The sequence below is a fragment of the Vipera ursinii genome (assembly GCF_947247035.1).
Source record: "Vipera ursinii genome assembly, chromosome: 4".
NCBI lineage: Eukaryota > Metazoa > Chordata > Lepidosauria > Squamata > Viperidae > Vipera > Vipera ursinii.
The window spans coordinates 95,837,564-95,864,881 of record NC_139514.1 but is presented as its reverse complement, the minus strand read 5'-3'; the positions used below and the strand labels follow the sequence as shown (position 1 = coordinate 95,864,881).

Genomic DNA, 27,318 nt, shown 5'->3' with positions numbered 1-27,318 from the left:
CTCCATGTGTGAAGGGAACTGCTGCACTGGGGTGGAAAAAGGAAGCTTGGATTTTAGGATCTGAACTTCCTTTCTTCCCCATCTGCCACAGAGGTTTCCCTCGCCTCCATGCCCTAGCCTTTCTACCATTCAGAAACATTGCATTTGCTTGTTTTTCTGGCTAGAAAGCTAGCCAACACAGTGTTTCTGAAGGCAAGAAAGGCTGATCTTCAGGATGTAAGCGTCTTTTCTCCAGCCCAGTGCTGAAATTCCCTTCTGCACATGGAATCTGAGCTTAATTTCTCCAGCCTGCTGCAGAAGTTCTCCCCCCCCCCCAACCCCATGCACAAAAGGGAGGCAAAAGTGTTTGGCAGGTGGCAATAGTTTGCAAACTTTCCTGTCAGGTTCCCCCCTTTTCTGACAACTTTTCCATGGATTTTCTGAGGAAACCAGCAGAGAAGATTTCAGATGATCGCAGAATGCTTGGTAATCAGTTTTAAGCACAAACAGGTTGCCAAATTCCTGAAATGCAATCAAATGACCCTGTTGGGTGTAGCACTTATAACTTCAAGGGTGAACCATAGTTAACCTTTTCTAAGTACGTTGTAACTTCAAAAGGTCATTAAAGCGACCGGTTGTAAGTTGAGGATTACCTGTATTGATAAATACAATATGTAAGACTTTTTTTCTTTTTCTTTAGTGTTTTGGGAGTTGTTTTATATATATATATATATATATATATATATATATATATATATATATATATATATATATATGCTGAGAACATTGACCAAGTAATGCCTATTATAGATATTATACAAACAAGTTCACAAATCAAAACTTTCCTCTTCCTTAACATTGTTTTATATTGCCCAAAATAAAACTATGTACAGTATGTGTTTAAATAGGCACTTTCCTTTGTAGACAGATATTTTAAATAAAGAGGAACACATGGTTCTGTTAGCTATTCCTTATAAACTAAATTTCATTAAACTTCAATTCTTCAATAAAATTCTTTAATTTCATTACCTCTGTTATAAAACTTTAAATTGTTATATAGTTTTTAGCTTTAAGTATTCTGCCCCTTAGTTTGTATACTTGGATAGGAAAGTTGCCTTAGAACTTTATTGAAGAATAAGATAGGCAGACGCACTAGAAAAAGAATAAAAGATTTTGTGATCTTGTGATAAAATTTCCAGTGACCAGAAAAATGATCCACTCATATGATCTGTAAAAATAATAATGGGGCTAGGAAAAACATTTCCTACAATTGCAGCAATGAAACATGGCAAAATTTAGAATCATTCAAGGGGACTTTCCAACCATGGTTCAGCAGAATATTTAGAACATTTATTTTATTATTTATGAACTTTATTAAATGTAGATGCTGCCCAACTCTCAACAACTCTGGACAGTTTCAGATTAAAAAATGTTAAAAGCAAGGAAAAAAAACAAAAGACAAAAAAGAGTAAAATGGGAAGAGCAACCAAGAAATGAAGGAAACAAAAAAAATACCCAATGTAGTCCAAAGGAGGCTTCACTCACCCTTACTTAGGACTTGGGCAAAGAGCAAAGTCTTCAATTCCCCTCAAAACATTAGTAGGTTGGGAGATGTCCAGATTTTGGGGGAACCTCATTCCTGAGTGCAGGTGCTGCTACAGAAAAGGTGCATTTTGGGGGTCCAAAAACTGTTTAATAAAAAAATGGAGCATACCAACCCTTCCAGAACTAATTGGTTGGACAGATAGTATGGGAGACAGGCAGCCATGTAGGGCTTTGTAGATTATGAACAGCACCTTGAATTTCACTCCAAAACAACAAGGCAACCAATGCAGCTCACAAACCAAATGGTTTATTGAGGTATGCCCATCATGCCCATAGCACTTTGTCCTGGACCATTTGAAGTTTTCAAGTGTGGTTCAAGAGCAGCCCATGTAGATTGCATTGCAGAAGTCAAGCCTTGAGGTGATCAGGGCATGAGTGACTTTAGGAAGGATTGTTAGTAGACTGTTCCAGATTTTTAAAAAACCTGCCTAATTGTGTATATTCCTAAAGCAAACTGAATTTGGCAAATATGAAAGAAGAAAAAATACAGAGAAGTAAGAATTAAAGAAAAAACACATCCCATAGATGCTTTATTATACCTTAATGAAAAGCATCAAAGCAGTAATTAAAATAATTATACTTACCAGCCCACTTAAGGCTACAATCCAGATGTAAGACCCAGAGGTTAAAAGCTATAAAACAAAAATGTGTAATTTAAAATGGAATTTATATTGTACAGTCCTTACGCTAATATTATTTCAACACTAACTCAAATACAGTAAAGGAGAGAATATCATAAATTACATTTTTGTTTTTGTGCAATAAAAGGGACTCAAGTAATTGTTTAAATGTCATCGGTTTAGAGCAAGATTTGGTTCTGGAAGCAGAGAAACTGAAAAATCTGAATGAAGGCTGAATAAAATCTGAATAAAGCTGAATGAAAAAGTGGAACAAAAGGAGCTGAACATTTGCTGGGATTGCTAAGTTTTTTTATTGTAAAATTTCAGTTTGATTTAATAAAACCCTTTTCTCCAGAATGTATTATGAAAACCAACTTCTTACAGTAAACATGTAAAAAAGTGCCTTTTTTCATTAACCATCTATATATTCAAGAAAAAAACACAGCTTTTAAAAACAAATCAGGCAAGAAAAATACCAAGAATATACTCTTGCTCAGAAACTTATTTTAACTTACTTTATACTATGATGCTTACATCAAATAGAGCAATACTAATTAGAGATGTCTGTCTGTCTGTTTATCTATCCATCCATCGCATATACAATGAAACAATTATTTATTCCTCCCTGACACTGCTGCAAAAAGAACTGAAAATGAATATGTAACAAACTAAAAATGGCCAACTGCATTTTTCATACTAACAAAGAGAATTAGGAAGGGTTGTTTAAAACTTTGCATGCTACCTTCAAAATCCAAACTATATTATGTCTATCGTCCTTTTTTTCTAAAATAAAACTTGCAATGTACAAAACGCAAAATTTATCATATGTCAGATATTTAATTATTCTGCAAGAGAGATAACAGCATGATCTCAATTGCTGGCAGAATGAAAGAGTGATTATTTAACGGCACCTATCAGTTTGTTATGATAAGATTGGAAAGCACAGCAAAGAAAGTGAAGCTATGATAATATCTAGAAAAATGTCAAGAATTGCTCTGCTTTTGCTGTAAGATGGAAATGCTTAATTAAGTAAGGAGTTGCAAAACATATTGGTCTGAATATTTAGGGAAGTGTAAAAATGTCATCCAGACTAAATCCATATTAATAGCCTGATCTGAAAGGCTGTTTGCCAATGAAAAGCCATAGTTTATTATTGAAGTAGCTATCTGTCAAACAGATTACTTAAGTGTTATAGAATTGTTTAAAAATGGAAGAAACAGAAGATAGGCATCTCCCCAACATAAATTATTCTCTCAGGCATGTTTTAAAAAAATAAAATTGTAGGATAAAATTGTAGGGAATAAATAATAAACAAATGAATTCATTAATCTAGGACAGGGATGCCAAACGTTTTCCTCATTGCTGGCAATGAGGTGGGTGTGGTTTCGGCATGACGCATCTGGCCCATGGGCCGGGAGTTTGATATGCCTGGTCTAGGATGGAAATTTGAGTTCTATAGGAAATTTTAAACCAAAGTCCAATCAAAATCTATTACAAAATAAAATACTAAAAGCACTCTGAAAACTGGTTTCCCCATTGCTAGCAATTAAAAGTGGGGTAAAGCTATGGAATACATTAAGGTTTACCTTTCACTCACATGCAAGATACATATGTATTGAATATCATCACTAAGCTCCTATTGCTACCTGTATCAATTTACTGGGTATCTGCAGGTTTACGCTACAGTGTTTATTGCATTTTTAAAAATCAGCTTTGGAACTCTTAGGACTAAATATTTGGAAATAAAGGGCTATCGTTCCAGGAGTTTCTAGAAAATAGTGGGTGCAAATGGAAAATGCAGAACTGCTAAATTGAGGCAAAACAAATTAACACATACAAACCTGCAAACCCAATATATAAACCAGCGTCTTGTTTGTGATGGAAAATTGTCCTAGAATTTGTGTCACTTGTACTCTTGGAATGGAGGAATAAAATGGAACAAAAAGAGCAAATACAGGCCCCAAGCTGTTGAGACAAAATATATGCAAAAATGGAATATCAACAGAATTCTTACAGAAGTTATTAACTCTCTTCCTTAACTATTTTGAATAATCAAATGCATCTTAGTACTTTTTAAAGTATTAAATACTGTAGCCAGTTTACTAACAGATACATTTCAAATACCATAAGTTTTTTTTGTTTAAATTAGCCTTTAAATATTGCACTCAGAGGTATAGAGCCTACAGAATAAGAAGGCCCTTTGCCTGCTTCTTACTAACACCATCCAATTAGCCATAATTAAATCTGCTTCCTCAATGAGCAAAGTCTAGAAAATGAGTTCCTTCTTCCTTCACTTGATACTCAATCACTTGTTTAGGAACAACATCTCTGTCCTGTGTATAATCTATTCTTCTTGATCACACTTGGCAAATATTAGAAGTGATTTATACATACAAATAGTCTAGAAAAATATTCAGTTTTATAAAAGCAGGAGAGGAAATATACATATATACATATATACATACATATATATATATACATATATACATAGGTTTCCAAGCTGAGCAATGCTGGCTCAGGAACTCTGGGAGTTCAAGTCCTTGAGTCATAAAAGAGCCAAGGTTGCTTACCCTGCACTAGAGGAGGACATTAAAATTATTTACAAGGTTACTTCTTTAGGAACTAAACTTTTAGAATCTAAAACAGCTAATTCAAAAAAGCCAACAGGAAAGAACCTCACATTTTTCATCTGCTTCTGTCTTTTGGAAGGTAAAATTAGATAACAAAATAATCTATTTCCTATGTTAACATCTCTGCAATGAAATCAATAAAGGTAACAGGAAAGAAATGAGAAACATTTTTCAATGTAATACGTCTAATTTAGCTGATGCTAGAAAAAAATAGTATCATTTGTATATATTCTTGAAAACTATTTTGAATCTAACCATCTATTACAACTAAACCACTTTAAATTAAACAATTCTTAAGAATGAAATATTCTTAATTTGGACTTTACTTTTACTGTTTGGACTGTTGTGTGTTTTGAAAAATAGATTATTTAGAATCTAGTTATGTTGCACTTCAGTCTTTAAATAATTAACCTAGTATATCCATAACAATATATGATGTTTTCCATGGTGAGCTTAACATCAATAACAACATTTATTAAAAAAGCTAAAATAATTTCTGGTGGTATTATCTGCACATTAAAATTTTGTTTAGTCACAATCTTTCACTTTTCACATTCTGTACAAGCAGTTGTCATGTATCCTAGGAAAAGATATTACATATGTGCATAAGTGTAGACAGTAGCATATGCCTTTTTAGAAATATCAAACATGCAAAGAAACAAAAATAAGTCCAAAATATCTGTATTACATCCAGAAATGCCAATTTTGCAACCAATATTTCTCATCCATAACTATGGCACCCTAAGGATACCTGCATACATGCAAATGCTTCTCTGGGATCAGTAACGCAGCAGGGATTGCTTTTTCCTTCCAGTAACAGATTGCTGGGAAATACCAAACATGGCCTTGAGAATTCCAATGTTTGTTACAAATTTTTCTGGATGTGGCTGGAAAGAGGCTGTTCAGCGCCGGAGACTGCTGCCACAAGGAACACAGCTCTGGGTCGGGGTTTGGAGCAGCTCCGTGTGGGGGCTCAGCACGGGTTGCGGTGTGGCAAATGCGGGGAGGGGAATCCCCACGGCAGCTGTGGGGAGGGGAATCCCTGAGGCATGTGGCTCCGAGCTGCAGGGTGGGGGTGCAAAGGACAGGCGGTGACGCCGTAGCAAGACACCGGCATCGCTCCCAGTGATAGCACCTCTGAGTTTCGGCAACTTTTTTTTTTTTTAGAAAAAAAGCACTGTAAATATTTGAATACTGCATACGAGTGATAGTTTTAAGAGAAGAGAATATGTAAAAGGTAGAACTGTGGAGTCCTTGTGGTGCACTGATGTTACCTAGTTGGGTAACAAAATCTCTGCAAGCAAGCAACCAAATTCAGAGGCCATCAATGACTCTACAAACAATAATTTATAGTGAGCTGCTACTTTGACATACAAGTAAATACTGCAAGAAATCAAACGAAAATCAATGCAAATGATATTTTCTTTTAATTATTCAAGTTCTGTATATTTATTTAAAATGCTTATATGGCCACCCATCTTATGGGTGACTCACAGCAAAAATAACAAATCATAAAGAAGAAATCAGTAATGCTAACACCAAATCTCATGGTACCCCAGCCCCACCACATTTTTGTACATTTGTTGGCTCCAATCTCCCTCTAGCCTGATGCTTTCCTATTCAGCCAATGTGGGTCAGGTTTTGGTTCAGTAGGTTCCATAAACCCAAGCAATTTGGTTAGCATATTATGGAAGTACTAAGCTATATATTATGACTCAGTTTGATATGTGAACTAGAATGACTGCTACTATTAGAAAACCGTTAAACCCTTCTTTTCCTCTTCTCTGTACAGTGTTGAATTTAGACAATAATTTTAATTTCTTTTTGTGTCTCTATAATATATAGTTTCAGATATTTCATAACTTTTAAATGTCAAGTATAGTCAACAGGATTAAAAAAGGCAGTTTTCCCCAACTTAACTTCTTAATGAGGGGAAAATTCCACTGATAGATTGTTGATTCTGATAGCTTTTTTAACACCAGAGCATTCTTATTCTACTTTAACATCAAAACAACTTTTTTCTCCCTTTCTCTCTTGCTTCACCACACAATGTGCAGCAAATTTTAAAACAGATTTCTTAGATCTTTCTCATTAACACATTCCCCAGCATCATAAAAGGCTGCTGTTTCTTGTTCATCTATGATTCCCAGCATCTTCATTAGAAGAAGCTGGAGAGGATTCTGAGATGCATGCTGCTGCCAAAAATGAGGAAAAGAAAGAATGGGAAACGAGTTCTTCTTATTTGTCACACTTCTTGTCACATATCCACAGACATACACTTCCTGATCTTTTAGAGCTGACCATTCTTTTCCTGAGAAATCACTCTACCACAGGCCAACAAAATGGGAAAAGGGAAAAGGCCAGATGGATAACTTAAAAATAGTTGTGGGTCACAGAGGAATAGCTGGTGTGCTAACCAGTTGTTTGGAGACTACCAATGCAGCAGTATCAGCTAGCAGTATCCATGAGACCTGAAGGTATTTGGCAGCATATCTTTTGTGGTGGAAGAAACTGCAAAAAACTAGGCGGCAGCAGATCCTTCTTACCAGTGCGATGTTTGGTGGCAGTGGATTGTTGTTGTTGTTGTTGTTTTTACAATGGTGTAATAGTAGGTGAGATGACCTTGGAAGAAAAGAGAGGACCCGTAAACTAGACAATGGTTAGATAAGTGGTATCTTATCTGCAGAAAGAACAGGGTCTGCAGAAAGAACAGAGTCTGCAGAAAGAACAGGGGCATGACAAATGTTTTAAAGGAGGCCTCCCTAATTTCTTGGGGGAAAGATCTACTTTCAGACTTGCAAGTTTCTGTCAATGTCATCTGCAATAAAGTTAGGGTTAGGACTTTGCTGTGGACTACCTCACAAGGTTGACAACCACTGGGCTGCCACATGCATCCTGTGGGCCATCTGTTGTGTAGTCTGCTCTATAGGAATACTTCTATTGTCAAACTGGTCCTGTGAGAAATCTTTGATCCGAGCTATATCAGCATACTTGTTCATCTAACTTGAATATTACACCCATACAATGGTGTAATGGCTGGAAAAATGTGAACTAAGAAATTTCTCTTCTACTTTGTTCATGAGCTTCTAAGAGCTTAGAAAAGTTACTAGAAGTGTCTGCATGATATGCTTAACCCAGGGAGCTGGAACCGTATAGTACAATAAAAGTTGCCTTAGACCAGACATGTCAAACTCGGACGGTTTTGCCATTGCTGGCAATGGGGTGGGCACAGCTTCCACGTGATGCATCTGGCCCATGGGCCGGCAGTTTGACACCCCTGCTTTAGACAAAGTTTCCACCATTGCTGGTTTTCATGGACCATTTAGAAAAAACAACACAGTGACCTGGTGACACAACTGCCAAAAGAGATTGGGTGGCTTATCATTTCCATAACCTTCTGCCCTTATTCTCCAATCCATTGGGCAGTGGGAGAATGAAAAGTAATATGGAAAAGAAACAGTGTTGGCATAGCAATCCTCTTTTTGTGAGTCAATCTAGGATATCTGTCAACGTTGTTGTTGTTAGTTGCGGTCATGTTCGACCCATCGCAACCCCATGGACAACATTCCTCCAGGCCTTCCTGTCCTCTACCATCTTCACACCTACTGCTTCAGTAAGTCCATCCAGCCACCTCATTCTCTGTCGTCCCCTTCTTCTATTGCTCTCAATCTTTCCCAGCATTAGGCTCTTCTCCAGTGAGTCCTTCCTTCTCATAAGGTGGCCAAAGTATTTGAGTTTCAACTTCAGGATCTGGCCTTCTAAAGAGCAGTCAGAGTTGATCTCCTCTAGGACTGACCGGTTTGAATGCCTTGCAGTCCAAGGGACTCACAGTAGTCTTCTCCAGCACCATAGTTCAAAGGCCTCAATTCTTTGGTGCTCAGTTTTTCTTATGGTCCAACTTTCACAGCCATACATTGCAACTGGGAAAACTATGGCCTCTGTCAACATTAGAGTGATTTAACTCTCTTATCCATAATTGTATTACACAATTGACTGACAAAGGTTTAGTCCCACCAACCCTAAACCTGTTATGGGTTAAAACTAACTCCTCAAACTTGTTAATAAATATCGCAGTTCATATATCACACTACCTCTTTCTTTGACTCAGTTAAACATGCCCTGCAAACAAGACTACTCATACATTTTTCCAGATTAATCAGATTTCTTTTCTTTTAATGTCTGGTGGCTAGCAACAAAACTCTGGCTTACAACTAACCTGTCCATTTCATCTGAAAAACGTGGGATTTGTCACAGTCAGGGACATTCAGGAGATTGGAACATTAAAAAGTTCAATTTCCTAAGTTAAAAAAATATTAATTAATATCAGAGTGTCAAGGGCTCTGGTAGATATTGTGGTGCTAATAGTAACAAACTACTGATACAGTATGTAGACAAAATATGTATACCCGTGTTTTGTACTAGCAAACTCTCATTTCTCACAAATCTAATAATATGCCTAATTATATACGTACTGTCGTACTTCCAAAAACACATAAATCCATCAAATTGGAAACTGTTATCCAAGAGTTATTTTTTATGTTTCTCAATATGTATAATGTTTTTCTACCCTCATTATCTAACTGAAGTGCACTGTTGGGGCTCCCACTGAAATTTAATATTCTTTAATAAGCCTTGACTTAGACATATCCTGGCCTGTGACCATAATAAATATTTGATTTGATCTGAATAAGCCTTGACAAAAACACAAATATTATTTATTTATTTTGTGTCCAAAATGGTAAGTGAAACCTAATGTATTGGTTTAATAGAAAAGAATTATTGTTTTTATCTCACAAAATCTCAAGTTCCATCTAACAAAATACTTACTGAATGATAGATATAAAGCTATTATGTATCTTCCCATTTGTGTATTATAAATATGCTCAAAATGCAGCAAAGAAATTGTATTTCCTGAAAACTAGACTGTTACATTGGCTGTGTTTTAGGTATTTTCATTCTCACTCCAGCATACTTCTTTGGGTCTCTCCTGCACTGAATTTGTGTCTTATCTTTGCCCAACTACACAATTAACTATTCTGCATTACCGGTAACATAACATTTTTCCCCATTAGTAACCTTTGGCAATATTATTGTAGGCTAGTCTAGAAATATATATCATTCATATATAATCCAATACAAATATAACATGGGAAATGCACATGGTCCATAGGAAAGGACAGTCATCCCTCCCCCCCGACAATGAACAGGAAATGAGGAAAATCTAAAGAAAAACTGTCAGCTGAAATGTGAAATTTGAAATGTGAATGGATAGGGTGCATTAAAATGAAACACACAAATGTCCCAATTACATCTAAGTTTGATCTTTAGTTTTCAAAAGATGCTATCATTGTAAGATTGGGACTGGAAACATCTGCCCCTTTCACAGCAAGAAAAGTTCACAATACTTGCAACAGCAGCAACAGCAAACACTGAACATTATATACTTTCCCCTTATTTTGCAAAACAGTTCTTTATTTTGCTCCTTCTTCTACAAAGGCTACTATTTTATCTGGGATGTGTTAACCAGAACACTAGATTCTTCAGGTTTAGAGAGAGGAAATGCCTCATCTCTATAAAAGGAGAGCGTGACCTAATCAGTCTTAAGAACAATATACAAAAGGGGAAACAGTTGCATATGAAATGTACTGCAACAAGGAACACAGCAGAGGACTTAATGAATTAGCAAAACGTAAGTACAGATAACATTATTTTTTCTATAGATTAATTATTGTAAAATATGAATATTTATCTAACATCAGTAGTTCATCAAAGCAAACAAATGAACTACCAACTGGGCAGCAGGCTTTTATTCTGGGATTACATTTAACTTTTATTTGAATAACAAAAATATAAGGATTAATTACATCTAACTATAAAAACCATCGTAGGCAAAGCAAAAGGTCTCAGAGACAATTTGCTTTAAGTTGTTTTGGTTTTGCTCTAAGATAAACATTTTTAAAAATAAAAGGCAAATGTCATACAGTTCAGCCCTCCATTAAAATGTTTTATTTTATTTCATCTTTATGTGGCATTAGGCATTTTGAAAAATCATCTTGGTTTCTTTAGAATATTGTATATAGTCAACATTCCGCCCATTGAACAGGGTGCTGTCTATTCCCATTTAATTGGTCTTGGAATCATTATATGCTGGACTAACAGAATCCCTATAGTATCTTTCTGGACAGTTAATTGAACCAAAAATACTTGAAAGATCTTAAAAAGGCAGGTTTATGGGGGGCTGATTCCATTTTTGGGGGAACATGCTGGGATGAAGCATATTGGTGATACTTGTTTATCTAACAAATTTCTCTTTCAGGATAATTTCAATTTGAAAATTGTAGATATTTTTTTTTGGGGGGGGGGGAGTCATGGAAAAGCAGCCAATCTTTGGACCAGGTTATTGCTAATCAAGCCTTTAATTCACCAGAGTCTTCTGTCAGAGGAGATTAGATTGCTGAAAATTGCCCCTGGAGTATACTTAGTTAAAATTTATCTTGATATCACAATTTGGTCCAGATGCATCAGTAGTATATAAACTCCAAAATTATTGTCAATATTGGTATATAAAACTTTTGCATGATATTAACAGTGCATGATATTAAAAGTGAAAAATTAATGAATAAAGTTAAGGTAGATACCAGCAATAACTTTGGGATAACAAGTTGAAAGAAATTCAATAGGCAGGGGTTTAAAAGAATACAAAATATGCTTCTTGCAATGTTATAACAATTAGAAAAACTTTCAGATTAACTGGACACCTCAGAGAATGTTTTTAAAAAGTTGGCAGTCAACCTCAATATGCTGAAAGTGCAGAGTGGTTGACAGGACACATTCACTTATGATACAAGCTTCTCCTAATGTTGCCAATTTTGGTTTAATATCCATAAGACTTAAAATATATTGTTTACAATATGGTTTATAGATTTGAATGTATTCTTGATCTGTATACCAAGCATTTTCAATTTATATGAAGAGCTATGGCTTTACTAGACTGATCTTTTCAGCAAAAGATGCTGCAAATAGAATGCTGAAAATGCATTCAACCCCAGGTTTACCATTCCTGGATCAATCATATATAAACACTTCTGCCTAATTTGTTTTCTGACAGTATAATGGAAAGATTAACCATTATTATTCTGCATGATGAAGGACTAATGATGGGCTTACTGACTTCCTCTGTATAAAATATATTTTTCTTTTCTCTTTTTATTTTTTCTGATGGTTTTCCCTCTTTTTTCTTTTAATTAAAGCAGTTAAAATGTACTATATCACATACATTTTACCTTTACGTTAACATTTATCATTTCCAAATAACAGTGTTCATTTATAGAATTTAACTTCAGTGCATATGGTGTAGTTTAATGGAATTTTATTCTGACAAAACTGCAAATAAGAAGTTTCAAGAAACTTTTACCATTATAAAAAAAACCATAAACTCAAGTTTTGACAGATAAGTATCAGTTTAAGGGACTAATTAACATCTATGTTATAGAAGTGTATCCCATAGCTATTATTATTAAAGACACAAGTTTTATACATGTTAAAGATTTAAAACAGGAGACCTGTACTTCTCATCAACCATTTTCATATAAAAACAAACAGAATGATCTGCTTTAAATAAAATTGATTTATTAATATTTTGAGCTTGGGTAAAATACAACAAAGCAAGAATAATTAAAAGCCATAAACATAAAATAATAATGTCTGAATGCCAACAAAAAGTAACTGGCTTATGTATGAAAAATTGATATGACAATTTTATATTGAAAAATTGAAAAGAAGAGCAGCAAGCAAAAGAAAGCTATAGCTCCCTGCCACTCTGGCTCCTGTTTATGGTTTGGGTGAGCAGTTCCATGTTAGCTAACAGACTGAGCAGACAGGATTATTGTTATGCAACAACATTTCTAACATTACTTCTAATATTATAATATTACAACTACTAAAATCCCATACATTAGAGTTAACAATATACTAAAATTTGAAGAAAGCAGGGGAAACCAGGAGATTCAGACAATTCAAATGAGTACAAAGATTTATTGAAAGCAGAAGCTCTCTACAAAAATCTGACCTACTAACGGTCAAGGGGAATGATTGGGAATAAGAAGGCATACAAGATGGGCTGGACCTAGATATCTTGCAGGTGTGCAGGGACTCATGATGCTTTTGACCACTCCCTCAGACTCAGTCTGGTCATCTCCTACATCATACTGGAAATTTGTTTTACATTAAGAGCATCCAATGCCCCTTATATACCTATGGCAATATATCTTCTTTCTTCCTTTTCTTTATTTGTTGTCTTTATTTCTCATCTTTTTCTAAAATAATATTAAATTAAATTTAAAAATTAAAATAACGTAAAATACAAGTCCTGCAACCCATTCATTTCAACAGGTCTTGTTCCTTATTCCAGAATATGCATCTACAATGGTTAAGTTCAAAAGTAAGCTCAGTATAAAGTGGACTAATATCCTGCTTACATTAATGGTGCTGTAAGAATGGTGTAATACTGTTAAGCAATTTGGTTTGCTAACTGTACACTAGGTAGAACAAAATAAAAGAAATCATGAAAGCCTGGAAATGAAAAGACCTGAAACTCATTTGGTCTTTATAACTATCTGCCCTTGCTGCTTCTCAGTCTACTAATCCAATACATTTTATTTTTAAGGTTATTTTTAGTTTTAGATGATTTATTTATTGTTGTGGTTTAAAACTGTAGGCTACCTCAGTTAGCTTTTACAACAGAAAAAGGGTCTTTGTGATAAATAATGAGCAGAGACCTTTAATTTGGACACAACTTCTTAAGCATGTAAAATATTTCAAATATTGAAATCCAGTCAATGGAGAAAAGTTAACATTAACTAAAACAAAACATCCAAATGCCACATAATTTATGTGACAGCACAAAATAGAACTTCAATATTTAATAGTATTTTTATTACTTCCCTAATGTTTTAATCACCAATCATTATCTCCCTATTATTACCTATCGCGTAGGTACCACATATTTCCAATTGATTCTAGATGACTTTTTTGGGCGGAGGGAGAGGGGAAAGAATTCTGTGATATTTCATTTCCAGAAAGCATATATTTCCATTCATAACTTTATATCTCTATTTATTAAGCTGAACCTAAGAGAGCACATGTATTAATACTTAAGAAACTACAGGGCAGCTGTTGTCAGCTTTTAAACTATTGTTATCATCTTATTTTAAAATTGCCCTATGATTACCTAATATTGTTAAATCAAAAAATCATTTGCATATTAACAAGATGGAATTTTGTTTTGTTTTTGAAATGAAGAAAATTTCATACTATCTAATTTTTGAGCTTCTAAAATGCTTAGCTAGCTATTAAAAAAACAGAACATTTGAATTCATCCTAACATCTTCCTGTTCCTTCTTTTGTCACTTTTTCTAGGCCTTCTGAATTTTGAGTCATATTAACCATGGAAACAATATTCGTCTCTCCATCTTCTATAACAAATCAAACTCAAACTGAAACTTGTGATTTATATGAACATGAAAATTCAGCAAGTATTTTATTGCCTACCTTCTACAGTGTTATTTTCATAATTGGAGTACTTGGAAATGGACTCGCTCTCGCTGTGATTGTAAAAAATAGGAAAAAAATGAATTCGACCACTATTTACTCAACAAATCTTGTTGTGTCAGACATTCTTTTTACAACAGCTTTACCTACAAGAATAGCATACTATGCACTGGGTTTTCACTGGCCGTTTGGAGAGGTACTCTGTAAAATTACAGCCCTTTTCTTTTATATCAACATTTATGCAGCTGTGAATTTTATGACATGCTTGAGTATCGACAGATTTGTAGCTGTGGTTCATCCTTTAAAAACCAAGTTCAGAACAGTTAAAAGTGCCACATACATTTTTTGCTTTGTGTGGTTTCTTGTACTCGCTCAAACTCTCCCATTACTTACACTACCCTTGTCACGTGAAGAAGAAAATAGGATCACGTGCATGGAATATCCAAACTTTGAAGAAATTCAGCAACTCCCTCTGATGCTTCTAGGTGCCTGTTTACTTGGATATGTGGTTCCCCTTGGAATTACAATAATCTGTTATTCAAAAATCAGTTACAAACTCTGTCAAACTGCAAAGCAAAACCCACTAGCAGAAAAATCAGGAACAAACAAAAAGGCAATTAATATAATTATCTTCATCATTGTTGTATTTGTAATCTGTCTTACTCCCTATCATCTTGCCATTATTATATACATGATTAAGAAGCTTGTACAAGGAAATATTTTATGCAGCCATCAAAAGATCTTTCAAAAGACTCTCCACTATACTGTGCTCCTGATGAACTTAAATTGCTGCATGGATCCTTTCATCTATTTCTTTGCTTGCAGAGGATACAAAAGGACAATAATGAAAATACTGAGGCGTCAAGGAAGCATTTCAGAATCAAGTGCTGCCAGAACTGTTCCTGATGAAAGCTCCCGGGATGTTGGCGACACACAACTAGCTCCCCTTTCAGCATCTTTAAATGGAAAAAGGTTAACACAAGCCCTTAAATTTTGAACATGCCTCCAAAATCTTGATTTCAAAAATGCTAGAAATAGCAATAATCATCATAGCAAGAAAGGCAAAGAAAGAAGAAGGAGAAATCCAACTGTACATTTAAAAAAAAATCTACAAATTTGATTTTTCAGGAGTGAAGCTGAGGATGGATTATGCAACATACCATTACCACAGATATTTGATTTAATAATATTTAGGGTTTTCCAATTTTTTTTTAATCTTGCTCTTATGTCATTTCTCCCTGCAAAGGTCAAATGTATAGTGTATTTCTATTTTGGGATCCTAGTACCCTAGTTCTCAGGAGAAAAGCAACTAGTTTAAATAATTGGACTCTAAACCTCAAATAGGCAAAATAACAAGTGACAGATATGTAAAAGGGAATATTTAACATTTTCTTGTTCATATCTATATATGAAATACATTTATTTATATAATAACCTATATAAAATCATTTAATTATAAACAGTTGAGTTTCTCAGGAGGAAGTGCACAGCTAGCTTTAGGTAATTTACTATATTGTTAGAAAATAATCCCCAAGCTTTTAAATAACTTATTGAACACTGGATCCTATGTTTGGTTTGATTATTGCATGATAATTTTAAGATACATCACCTATGTAGTTTAAAGGTCATGTAACAAAAGCAGCTGAAAAGCAGCTCTAGGATGGAAGGCTGAAAGTCTCAAACCTCTCACAGAAGCCCACAGATAGGCACTTTCTCTTGCCTTGGGGCAGCGTCTTGCAATTTCTGCAATCTTCTGTGAGCGCTTCACTTTGTATCCTTTCCCCAATAATAAATATAAGGATTTTACAACCTCTGCCACCTTTCTGCCTATTAAAAGATAAAAATGGTTAAAAAAGGTTAGAAGGTAAATGGATGAAATAAACTGAATTGTACCACTTTCTAATTTAACAATGAAGAGGTCCATGGCTAGAAGGTTTAGCATTTAGATGTGGTAGCATTTAGATGCGGGGGAGGGGGAGAATCAGGCCAATCTCATAAGAGATAAAGAAAACCAAACATTACTTTAAAAAGTATACAATATTTCAGCTTCAAGTATCAACATTTTCTTTTGGAAAGAGCAGATACACCCACTCCTTCTTTAGTGACCTTAGTTAGCAACTATTCACAAACACAAAGGTAATAAAATTCATTTTCTGACAGTGCATGCATTTACACACAAATTTTGTGCTCCTGACAACACATGCCAGAGTGAGTAATACTGACTTAGCTGTGCAACAGAACTTTATCTGAATGAAACAGCAGCAATCAGTGATCTCTCTATCATGTGTTCACTTAGTGACCATTTCGTTTAATGACCTGATCACCAGAATGGAACATGCTCGCTAAACAATAAGTGGGTGTACAGATAAAATGCTTTCAGAGGATCACAAGGTGCTATTATACTGCTGCAAATAAGCTTTGAAAAATCTATTCAAAGTACTGGAGAAAGTTTCAAAGACACATTACAGATAAGGAAAAGATTTTAAAGAGAAGTTATTTTTCCATACGCAACCTGAGGATATGCATAAAAAGACTACAAAGATATAAAAGGAGACTTATATAGCATGTGAACGTGCCTTGAATCAGTGTTGACTTACAGAAATAAAAAAATTAACCTTCATAAAGATTTCTGCTTGGACTTTCAACCTATTTTCTCAGGACAAAAGGTTTCTTAATATTCCTAGCATGTTGAAACAGAATCAGTCTATTTGCATGAAACTTAATGGTCATCATTCCCCTCCCTTCCACCTAATAACCATCCTGCCAAAACCATGCCTGGGAAGAATTTGTTTTAAGTATATTTCTGTTACCTTCCCCAAAGAAAGAATACACATGAATAATTCTTTGTGGGCTCAATCACAGTCGGCCAATAAAAAATTCTAATTCTTACTGCGTTAATAGTCGGGCAAATGGCAATATAATGCCTATCTAGGAATAAAAGAACAACGTCTAACTACCTAACATAGGGCTATTATTCTTGGGCCACAAAATCCGTGTAACTACAGGTAGTCTTTGACTTACAACAGTTCATTTAGTCACTGTTCAAAGTTACAACAGCACTGAAAAAAGTGACATAATTCTTTTTCACACTTACAATCATTGTAGTATCCCCATGGTCATGTGATTAAAATTCAGATGTTTGGCAACTGACTCATATTTATGACGGTTGTAGTATCTTGGGGTCATGTGATCACCTCTTGCGACTTTCTCTCAAGGTCAATGGGAAAGCCAAATTCACTTAACAACCATGTTACTAGCTTAACAGCAGTGATTCACTTAACAACTGTGGCAAGAAAGGTTGTAACATAAAATTAACTAAGCACTATCTTGCTTAGCAAGGGAACTTCTGGGCTCAGTTGTGGTTGTCAATTGTACTAGACAGCAGCAATCTATTGATTTCCTCAGCTCCAATATGGTGGTCCTATTCATCAACAATGCAGCTGATCAAAAATATATTTTACACATATATTCAAATACGTCTATTCGAATCTATAAATATGCTTCATGCTGACATAGAGCTAAGAATAGTTGGACAGATCAATCAAAAGGCAATCAAAAGAAACCATACTAAGGTAATATTGTAGAAAATATTTTTCCCTATTTAGTTGGAACAAACAAAATGGAGAAGTAGGGAGGACAACTTCATCTTCTGCAATATCTGCTGTCAAGAATTCTTTGTTGCAATCTTGTTTTAAGACTGGTTTGTTTTGCATCAGTTTGTTCCTCTTTATCTTAATCACAGAACTGTTTGTATCGTTTTGCTCTTCTCTTTCATAATAAGGTTATTCTTTCTTGGGTAGCCTTGTTCTTGTAAACCCAATAATATATATAGATAGCTTTGTTTTTACTGGGACTAAGAGAGGTAAGATGTGAAAAGTAAGCATTTTTTTAAAAAGTTCCAACTATTTCATAAAAGAATACTTTGGTTCCTGAGTGGTTAGGTGCAAAATTCAAATTCACACATGAATTGAAAAATTCAATAAAGGGGGAAAAACCTAAAAAGACAACTGCTGACACAACAGTGATTTTATCTGTATATTGCTAAAACACTTGTGTCTGTTTGATACTTTGTAATCTTCAACTGGGTGAAATGCTGCAATATACAGCAAACCTTTGCCAGCAAAAGGCAAAGTTAGCTCAAATAGACTAACTTACAGAAAGCCAAGACCCATTACTCCTGAGGAAGTGAAATTTGTGGGATTTTTTGCCACCTCAGCATAGCTGCCATAGTACTATGAAAAGCTGCATTCATGTGATCCTCCCCACCAGCCATGGAAAACCCAGAAGGAACTGATATGGCTGCCGATTTTCCTACACTTCTAGTCACCTTCATACAAGCAAAGTTGTTGCTTGTGGGAAGCTTGCAGGGAGAAAGTAAATGAGGAAATGGTCCAGTCCTTCTGCACTCATACTGAGCCATCTATTTGTGCACTCCCCCACCTGGCAGCAGCCATTTACCTGCTGGTAGGGCAGGGCAAGGAAAGGAAGATTTCCAATAGTCACTACCAATTTCTCACAAGGAAACTTAATTGGAAAGATGACAGGAAATTGGAAGTCGCTCCTAATTCCACTGATTTTTTTATTCACTCCATTGTCATTCTGTTTTTTTGCTTAGGTAAAGAAATATCTCTGAAACGATGACCAAATGTATAACGGGTTGTATAGTTGTAATTAATATTATGTTTAACATCTGTCCATAAATACAAGCTACTATGATATGAAGAAGTAGTTGGTTTAATAACCCATTAACTTTCCTGCTCAGAGGAAAAATGTTTGATGGTACAGTATGGTATGTTTCATGAAGAGAGTGTTCACTCTCATGTAATAAACATTTGTCGCTTGTACCTAAAATTAGTTGCTCAACAACGAAAATAGGACAGTTGTCTTTGCAGGTGTAGCCCTGCAGCAGGAAATAAAGGAACAGAAATCAATGGAATTATTACTTCTCCTTGCATTTTTCTTCTATTTACTATGGGGGGGGTGAGCAGTCAAGTGTCTAAACATTTCTTCTCAATTAGAAAAAGACCAATACAGTACTATATTGAAAAAATATATCACTTAAAGTTAATGCAATGTATAATGTTTTATGGATGTTTAAATTACACTTACAATTGAATTTTTCAGATCAAAAACTGTCTGGAAAAAGCTGTAATTATATCTGTTATCAGGCCCATAGATTTAAAAAGTATTCAGCAAAATAAAGTATCTTCAAAAATTATCTTCATTCCCATTATTTTTCTGAATGTCAACGAGAGTGTTATGGAAAAAAAACTGAGTGATTATCAAATACCTCACTGGATTTTCTGTTTTCTTGGTTAACTATTTACGGTTATTGGGTCAATGCTGCAATTGAACCAGTCTCAGTTATCCCCACCAAGTCTGTAGTTTCTTTCACAAATTTACTCCAAAGAAATGTGAGTTTTTCTAATCAACTTGATAAATTTCTCTTTTTTTTCTTCAGCAGTTTTAATTGGCTTAATGTCTATGGAGATTCTCACTCATCTAGGTCAAAAGGAGCTTTGTCAAGAGGCAATTGGACTTGTTTTTCTTTGAAGACGTTTTGCTTCTCTTCCAAGAAGCTTCTTCAGCTCTGACTGGATGGCGGGGAAAGGATTTATATTCCTTACAGACAGCTGGTCACTTACATTCTTTTAGAGAGTTGCTGAGGCCACTTGGAGGTTTATCTGTGTCCTCAGGGTCACAGGTGTAGAGCCTTCTTCAAACTGCTGAAAGGACTGTGTTGTAGACTGGAGTTAGATGCTGTCATATCCCTTTCCTTCTATTGAAAGAGGGCTGTTCAGTTTTGACAGAGATGGCCCCTTTGACCCCTCTTTCAAACAAGCAGTCCTCTCTGTCCAGAATGTGGGCTTTGCTGTCTTCAAAAGAGTGGCCTTTGTCTTTTAAATGCAGGTGGACTGCTGAATCTTGTCCTGATGAGTTTTTTTTCTATGTGTGTCATGCATTTATAAAGTGGTTGTACAGATCTGCATATGTCTCTGCATATACCAAGCAGTTCCAAGAAGGTTCCACACCCTTTTGCACCACCTTGAGGACACAGATAAATTTCCAAGTGGCCTCAACGACTCTCTAAAAGAATGCAAATGACCAGCTGTCTGCCAGGAATATAAATCCTTTCATTCCCTACCATCTAGTCAGAGCTGAAAAAACTTCTTGGATGAGAAACGAAATGTCTTCAAAGACAAAAACAAGTCCAGTTCCCTCTTGAAAAAGCACCCTTTGGATTTTAATCAGCTTGTTCCTGTGCATTTTGGGGGATAAATATATTTTCTTATTTGAAATGAGACATTTCACCAACTCAAAATGCTATATATATAGATATATAAACCTATAATAAGCATGACATATTCTTTTTTTAAAAAAAAGAATCCTAAAAACTAAGTTATTAGTTTTATTATTATTTTATTATTATTATTATTATTATTATTATTATTATTATTATTATTATTATTATTATTATTATTATTATTATTATTATTATTATTATTATTAAGTCTTTTAGACTTAGTAAGACTGAGATGTAACTTTGTAAAGCCAATGCTGATCTTGCCTCATCTACAGTATATGGACAAGAAATCAGGATCTTACTCCTGATCCTTTTAAAAAACTACCTCAAAATAAATTTTATTTGGTAATTTCTTATCAGAACTCTAGAAATGTCCATTGGCATAGAGTTCATACAAGCAGCATAAAAACTAGCCAAAGGATATGCATCTAAGATATAATTACAATATTTATTTTTAGGTATTTCTATTATTTGGCAATGCCCTTTGTATTATCATTAAGATAGGTAACAGTGTTTATCTATTAAGTGTAAATAAAATGTAGTGGCTTAGGTTTCAGCCATTTGCCTACTATTCACTTTCTTGCTAATGCTAGCAAAGCATTAGAATTTAATTAGTTAATATTTATTAATTATTAATTTATTTAGATGGTATACAATGCATCAGAGGAGTGCAAAATGCTGATATCTGAAAGCAGTATTTTATAACTGTCCCTTATGGTTTCATCACGCACGAAAAAGGAAGGAAGTCTAGTGACAAAGACTGTCAGAAAGGAGATGGCCTGAAAAACAGAAAAACCAAATGTAGACATACAATTGGCAAAAACATTGGCAAGATGCCCAGCTGTGATCAGTGAACCAGTTTTATAGATAAGTTAATAATCAGCAAAGCGGCACTAATTACTAAGTGTAAAATAGTCATTAATCCTATCTGATAAATTTGTTTTGTCTGCAATCCATGAACTGCTTCCAGTGTCTTTGTGGCTCCATCACTACTTGTATATCTAAATTTGGTTGCAAATGTCAATATTTTCCCTATTTGGGGATAATGGAACATAAAATTAACAGGAACATTAAGCCTCTGTGAAGTTTAACACAGGTACTTCTCAACTTAAGACCACTATTGAGCCCAAAATTTCTTTGCTAAGCAAGATAGTTGTTAAGTGAGTTTTGCCCCATTTTACGACCTTTCTTGCCACAGTTGTTAAGTGAATCACTGCAGTTGTTAAGTTAGTAACATGGTTAGTAAGTGAATCTGGCTCCCCATTGACTGAGCTTGTCAGAATGTCGCAAAAAGTAATCAATCACATGATCCAGGGACATTATAACCATTTTAAATATGTGTCAGTTGCCAAGTGTCCAAATTTTGATCACATGACCATGGGGATGCTGCAATGTTTGTAAGTGTGAAAAACGGTCAGAAGTCACTTTTTTCAGTGCTGTTGTAACTCTGAACAGTCACTAAACGAATGGTTATAAGTCAAGGACTGCCTGTACACATTTTTCATATAAAAAACAAAGCACACAATTCCCTTCCACTCTTCCCACCCAGGTGAAAATTTTATTCTCTACAGCAGTAATATCAAGTTATCAGTCATATATCCCCGCACCAGAGAAATTGCTCATCTCAAGAATATAATTTTCTTTATGAAAAAGTTTAATTTTGCTTTAGATGTAGTAGGAGTAATTGTCCAAGAACCATCTTCTCTTCTCTTTTTTATAGAAGTCTCTTCTAATGAGTTCTTTATTCCTTAAAAACATTGTATTATTGTACTTTTTACAAATATGTACCTGATTTAACTGTACCATATACAATATGGCACAAATAAGTGATGCACAGTAATCAACAGAATTGTGCAAGACTACTTTCTACTGACACAACTAGTAAAAACCAGTATCTCACATCAAAATGTTCTGAAACAAAGATATCTTTTTTAAAATAGTTTTGAGACATTCCATGGGGTAGTAGCCATCTGTTTAAAGAAACAAATATGCTCAAGTCCTAAATCATCTTTCTGGAGTCATTCCAGAAAGAACATGATCTTTGAAAAAAATGAAGAATCCTAGGCTATTTCTAAATGATACCTGAAGATGGTTCATCAGAATTGTTTGGATAACCCTTAACATCTGCAGAAATAATTGTATAAAGAACTTCAGAAAAACAATAAAAAGAACACATCACCACCAGCCAAAATGCTGAAAAAGAAGTCAATGACCACATTTACCAAACAGAATCATTCTGAGTCTTCTTCTCTCACTGAATTAATTCACTTCATGTGTTGGCAGCACACAAGTTAGCAGTACATTAAAGCTATACTGACAGCCATTTTCTCGTCTCCTAGCCTCTGCAAGGGAAATTGGTATTTCCTTTTAAGAGGAGTTTTGTTTTTTCTGAAGTGAAAACAAGAACGTTGTGTGGCTGGTGCTCTGTAGACAAAGATAGAGGGACTACATTCAACCTAATTGTTTTTCATCTTGTGAGACCTGGGCAAAAATAATTCAAATTGTGACAGAAATGGAAGACCTAAACAGGCCAAATTTTTGCAGTTTCTTTAGGAATTTGCCACAATCACAGGAAGGACAGTTAACCATCAAGTCAGTTCTTTGAATTCCATATTTAATTTGCTCCAGATAAACCCAGGTCTTTGGGATTGAAACCAAAACGTTATCTAGATTCTCGAGTTAATCTGCCTTTTCTTCCTATTCATATGACCCTTTAGCCCTATCATCTCATGCCCTAGTTCAGCACGTCATGTGAACATCACTAAGGATCCAGGATGATCCAAGTTGATTGCTGAGATTCGAGAAAGCCAAATGCTTCAATGTTTTCTTTTGTTTGTGTATATGGGTACAGGTGTACATAAGAAAAGAATTCCACATATTTTCTCCTCATACAATTACAAATTAGTGTTTTAACTGAATAGATTCTCTGCTAAATCATCCTTTCCAAATAGGGCCCCCTCAAAACCGACGGAAAACTAGATGGCACAGATTGGAGATCCTTTTAAATATTCTACTGTAATATGTAATGTGGTAGCTATAGCAATAGGATGTGGTTTGAGCTTCAAATCTTTTTCTGAGAACTGCAAACAGGTCTTGTGCCAAGTATCATTTATAAGGAGATATTAATCTGTAGCAAACAAGAAAAGGAAGTGAATTTGTTCTGAATAGAGCTGTCAATGCTGCTAACATCGGGTGTTTTTGCATTGACAAACAGATGGTGATGCAACCATTTTCCTCTTTTTGTTTTTAGAGTTAGATGATGCTAGGGAGGGGGGAGGAATGTGCATGAGAGTCTAGCTAGACACAATAACACTGAACCTAGTGGGAGAACCAAGGTTATTGAAATAAGAGGTGATAAAGAATTGGTGAGCTGGAGAGCTGCAGGGGAAGCCTGCATTTCAAACTAATTGGAGCCTGTGATTTATCACTGTTAACTGGAGGAGGGTGTTGTGCTTTGATACTATGTGCTCAGGGGAAGGGAACTCAGTTTTTGGCTTCGATTGTGTTAGTGCCGATGTTATGCTACTCAAATAAAGATTCTTTAAGGTAAACAATGCCTCAAAGTTCTTTGAAGAGTTTCATCTGTCGGAACCATGAGAAGAGCAGTGACAGTAAACCATTTGGGCTCAGCATGTCAAAAAATCAGAAAATGCCTAACTTGACTCTGCTGATGTGTCTGTCTCTCTTTCTCTCTCTCTTACACCCCTCCCCACAAATCAAAGAATCAATTCTTTACATATTCATGTGTTTAAACAAAATAGAGTCCAATCAGGTGTGTGATTCGCCAGGATCTGCTGAGACCGTGCACTTTCAGGTGTGTTCCCTTTCTCTTAACAGGCTGAAGGACTACCCGAGGCAGCTTCTGATTGCATGAAGCTTTTGTCCTCGAAGCAGCCTCTGCAACTTCTGAAAACTGTATGAAAAACAGGCTGTTCTTGTGCAATTTTTGAGGACATTAGAGGCTGGATGAAAGCATGCGTTCTCTTGTGTTATTTCAGGAGGCTGTGCAAGAGCACATCTCATTTCTGAGAGACCTCTGCAGCCTCTGCAAATTGTCAAAGGACACATGCACTCTTTCAAGAATAGACATTGTTGGGGGTTCGTGTCACCTAAAACCTTGTGGTGTCTCAACTTTGACACGCATGTCATAGGTTTGCCATTACTGTTATAAAGCAATTGGTATACCACATTTTTAGTCAATGCCAGACCACAGGACAACACATTCTTCTATGGGACACCCATTCAAGTATTTGAAGAATGCTATGATATCCATCCCCTCTCAAGATTTCCTCAGGTTTAAACATTCACAATTTCTTCAATCATCCTTCATACCATTTGGAATTGGGTTTCAAGACCAATGATGATACTTATTGCCTCCTTTTTTTATATAACTCTTCCAGTTTGTCACAATTTTTTCAGAAGTGTGGTTCTCAGAGCACAACACAGCATTCAAATGGAGTTTAACCAACACAAAATAAGTGGAACAGTTATTTCTTGAGACTTAGAAACAGTATCACTGATGCAGTTTGATAGTCCATTTGCTTCCAGGATAGCCATGTCACACTATATTACTGTAAATTTCATTGAGACAGACAGAAATGGCCGAAGTGCATTAGCTGAACCGACCAGGGAACAGAACTGGTTTTGTGTGACTACAAAAAAAAAAAAAGAGCAGTACAGCAACCATATCTAAGAAACAAGTCAATTAATCCCCTGTTGCCATTTATTTATTTATTTAGTCACCTATCTGATTTCTATGACTCTGGGTGGTTACAAAGAAATACAAAAAACACAAAAATAATTTTTTAAAAATTCCAAAAACATATAAAAATCATTAAAACATTAAATATAATAAAGCTATTTTAAAAGCTATAAAAAGATGAAGTCCTGGAAAGCATCATCAGTTTCTCTAAAAGAACAATTGCTTTGAAGGTTCTAACCAACATTATGAAATCCCCAGGCCAGATGACAAGGCCAAATATTCAGGGCCTTTTGGAAGGCCAAAAAGTTTGGGGCCAATCTAACCTCAGAAAGGATGCTGTCCCAGAGACTGGGTGTTATGGCAGAAAAGGCTCTCCAACTGGTTTGCATTAGATGACATTACTCTGTGATTGAGACTCATAATATGTCCTTTCTGCCAGATGTGATGGGTAAATATGATGAGGTAGAGGTGGTCTCTCAAATATCCTGGCCTCATGATATATAGGACTTTATAGGTCATTATCAGCACCTTGAATTGAATCTGGAAGCCAACTGGTAACTAATGCAGCACACAGAGCAGAGATGTAATGTGTGCTGATCTAGGTCCTCACATGTCTGCACCACATTTTATATCATCTGAAGCTTCCAGATGCTCTTCAAGGGCAACCCCATGTACATAAATCCTAGATATTTGACACTTACCTATTATCACTAAGCTTTAAGAGTCTTGGGTAGACATAAAAGAACAAATAAGTAATATTTGATACTTATTATATACAAAAAATATATATACAAGAAAAATACGGTATCACTGCTAAGCTACTGATAATAGCAAAGTCAATGGTTGGTACTGAACAGCAGAGGGCAATAGTGCTACATATATATTTATACCAGTTATATTACAACATTAATTTAAACATTACTACAAGTTGTTTATGAAGAAATCTGCTCCCAATTGTATTCCTAGTGGCACAGACATGAACAAAAAGATGTTGAAAGAGTACAGAGAAGAGCAACAAAGACGATTGGGGACTTGAGGCTAAAACATATAAAGAACAGTTGCTGGAATTGGTTATATCTAGTTTAATGAAGAGAAGGACTAGCTGGTGACATGATAGCAATGTTGCATTATCTCAGGGGTTGCCATAAAGAAGAGGGAGTGAAGCTATTCTCCAAAGCACCTGAAGGCAGGACAAGAAGCAATGGATGGAAACTAATCAAGGAGAGAAACCACCTAGAAATAAGGAGAAATTTCCTACCAGTTAGAACAATTAATCAATGGAACAATCTGCCTCCAAAGTTGTGAATGCTCCAACACTGGAAGTTTTTAAGAAGAGACTGGACAGTCATTTGTTTGAAATGGTGTAGGGCAGGGATCTCCAACCCCCGGTCCATGGACCGGTACTGGTCTGCGGCATGCTAGCAACTGGTCCGCAAAAAACAAGCAAAGCCCCATCCGTGGCATGCAGGCAGCACACAAAACCACACACTCTCTGGTCTGTGGAAAAACCTTTCTCCACGGAACCGGTCCCTGGTGCCCAGAAGTTTGGTGACCTCTGATGTAGGGTTTCCTACATGAGCAGAGAGTTAGACTAGAAGACCTCTAATGTCCCTTCCAACTCTATTATTATTATTGTTGTTGTTGTTATATTAAGCAAAGACTGGACATGAATTTTAAGCAAAGACTCTAGTATTGGAGTTTTTCTTTAATCAAATATTAGTAATAGGAAAATCTGGATGTACATTTCTACAGAAGTTATAATAAAAATGCATTGACTAAATTACTATTTTTTAAAATATACCCTAGAGAACATCAATATATGAAAGACAGATATCAATGAAACTTGAATTTTAAAAAAGTTTATTTATTTATTAAATTTGTTTGCTGCCTATCTTGCTGCATGGAGATCCTTAAAAAAGTTTAGCAATT

At 35.4% G+C, this 27,318-nt stretch overlaps 2 protein-coding genes across 2 annotated transcripts in view; one reads left to right on the top strand and one right to left on the bottom strand.

Moving 5' to 3' along the window:
* The window catches only part of UBAC2 (UBA domain containing 2), a 111,464-nt gene that overhangs the window by 45,342 nt on the left and 38,804 nt on the right, over positions 1-27,318 (bottom strand). The window contains exons 5-6 of the mRNA XM_083361721.1: positions 4,046-4,169; positions 2,169-2,216 (exon numbers count right to left, since the gene is read on the bottom strand). Of these exons, the coding sequence (XP_083217847.1) occupies positions 2,169-2,216; positions 4,046-4,169 (172 nt within the window). The remainder of the gene's footprint in view (positions 1-2,168; positions 2,217-4,045; positions 4,170-27,318) is intronic.
* On the top strand, positions 10,446-17,159 carry GPR183 (G protein-coupled receptor 183). Its single transcript, XM_083361711.1, has 2 exons — positions 10,446-10,523; positions 14,252-17,159. Exon 2 carries the CDS (start codon positions 14,280-14,282, stop codon positions 15,378-15,380), a length of 1,101 nt encoding a protein of 366 aa, XP_083217837.1. The 5' UTR covers positions 10,446-10,523; positions 14,252-14,279; the 3' UTR covers positions 15,381-17,159.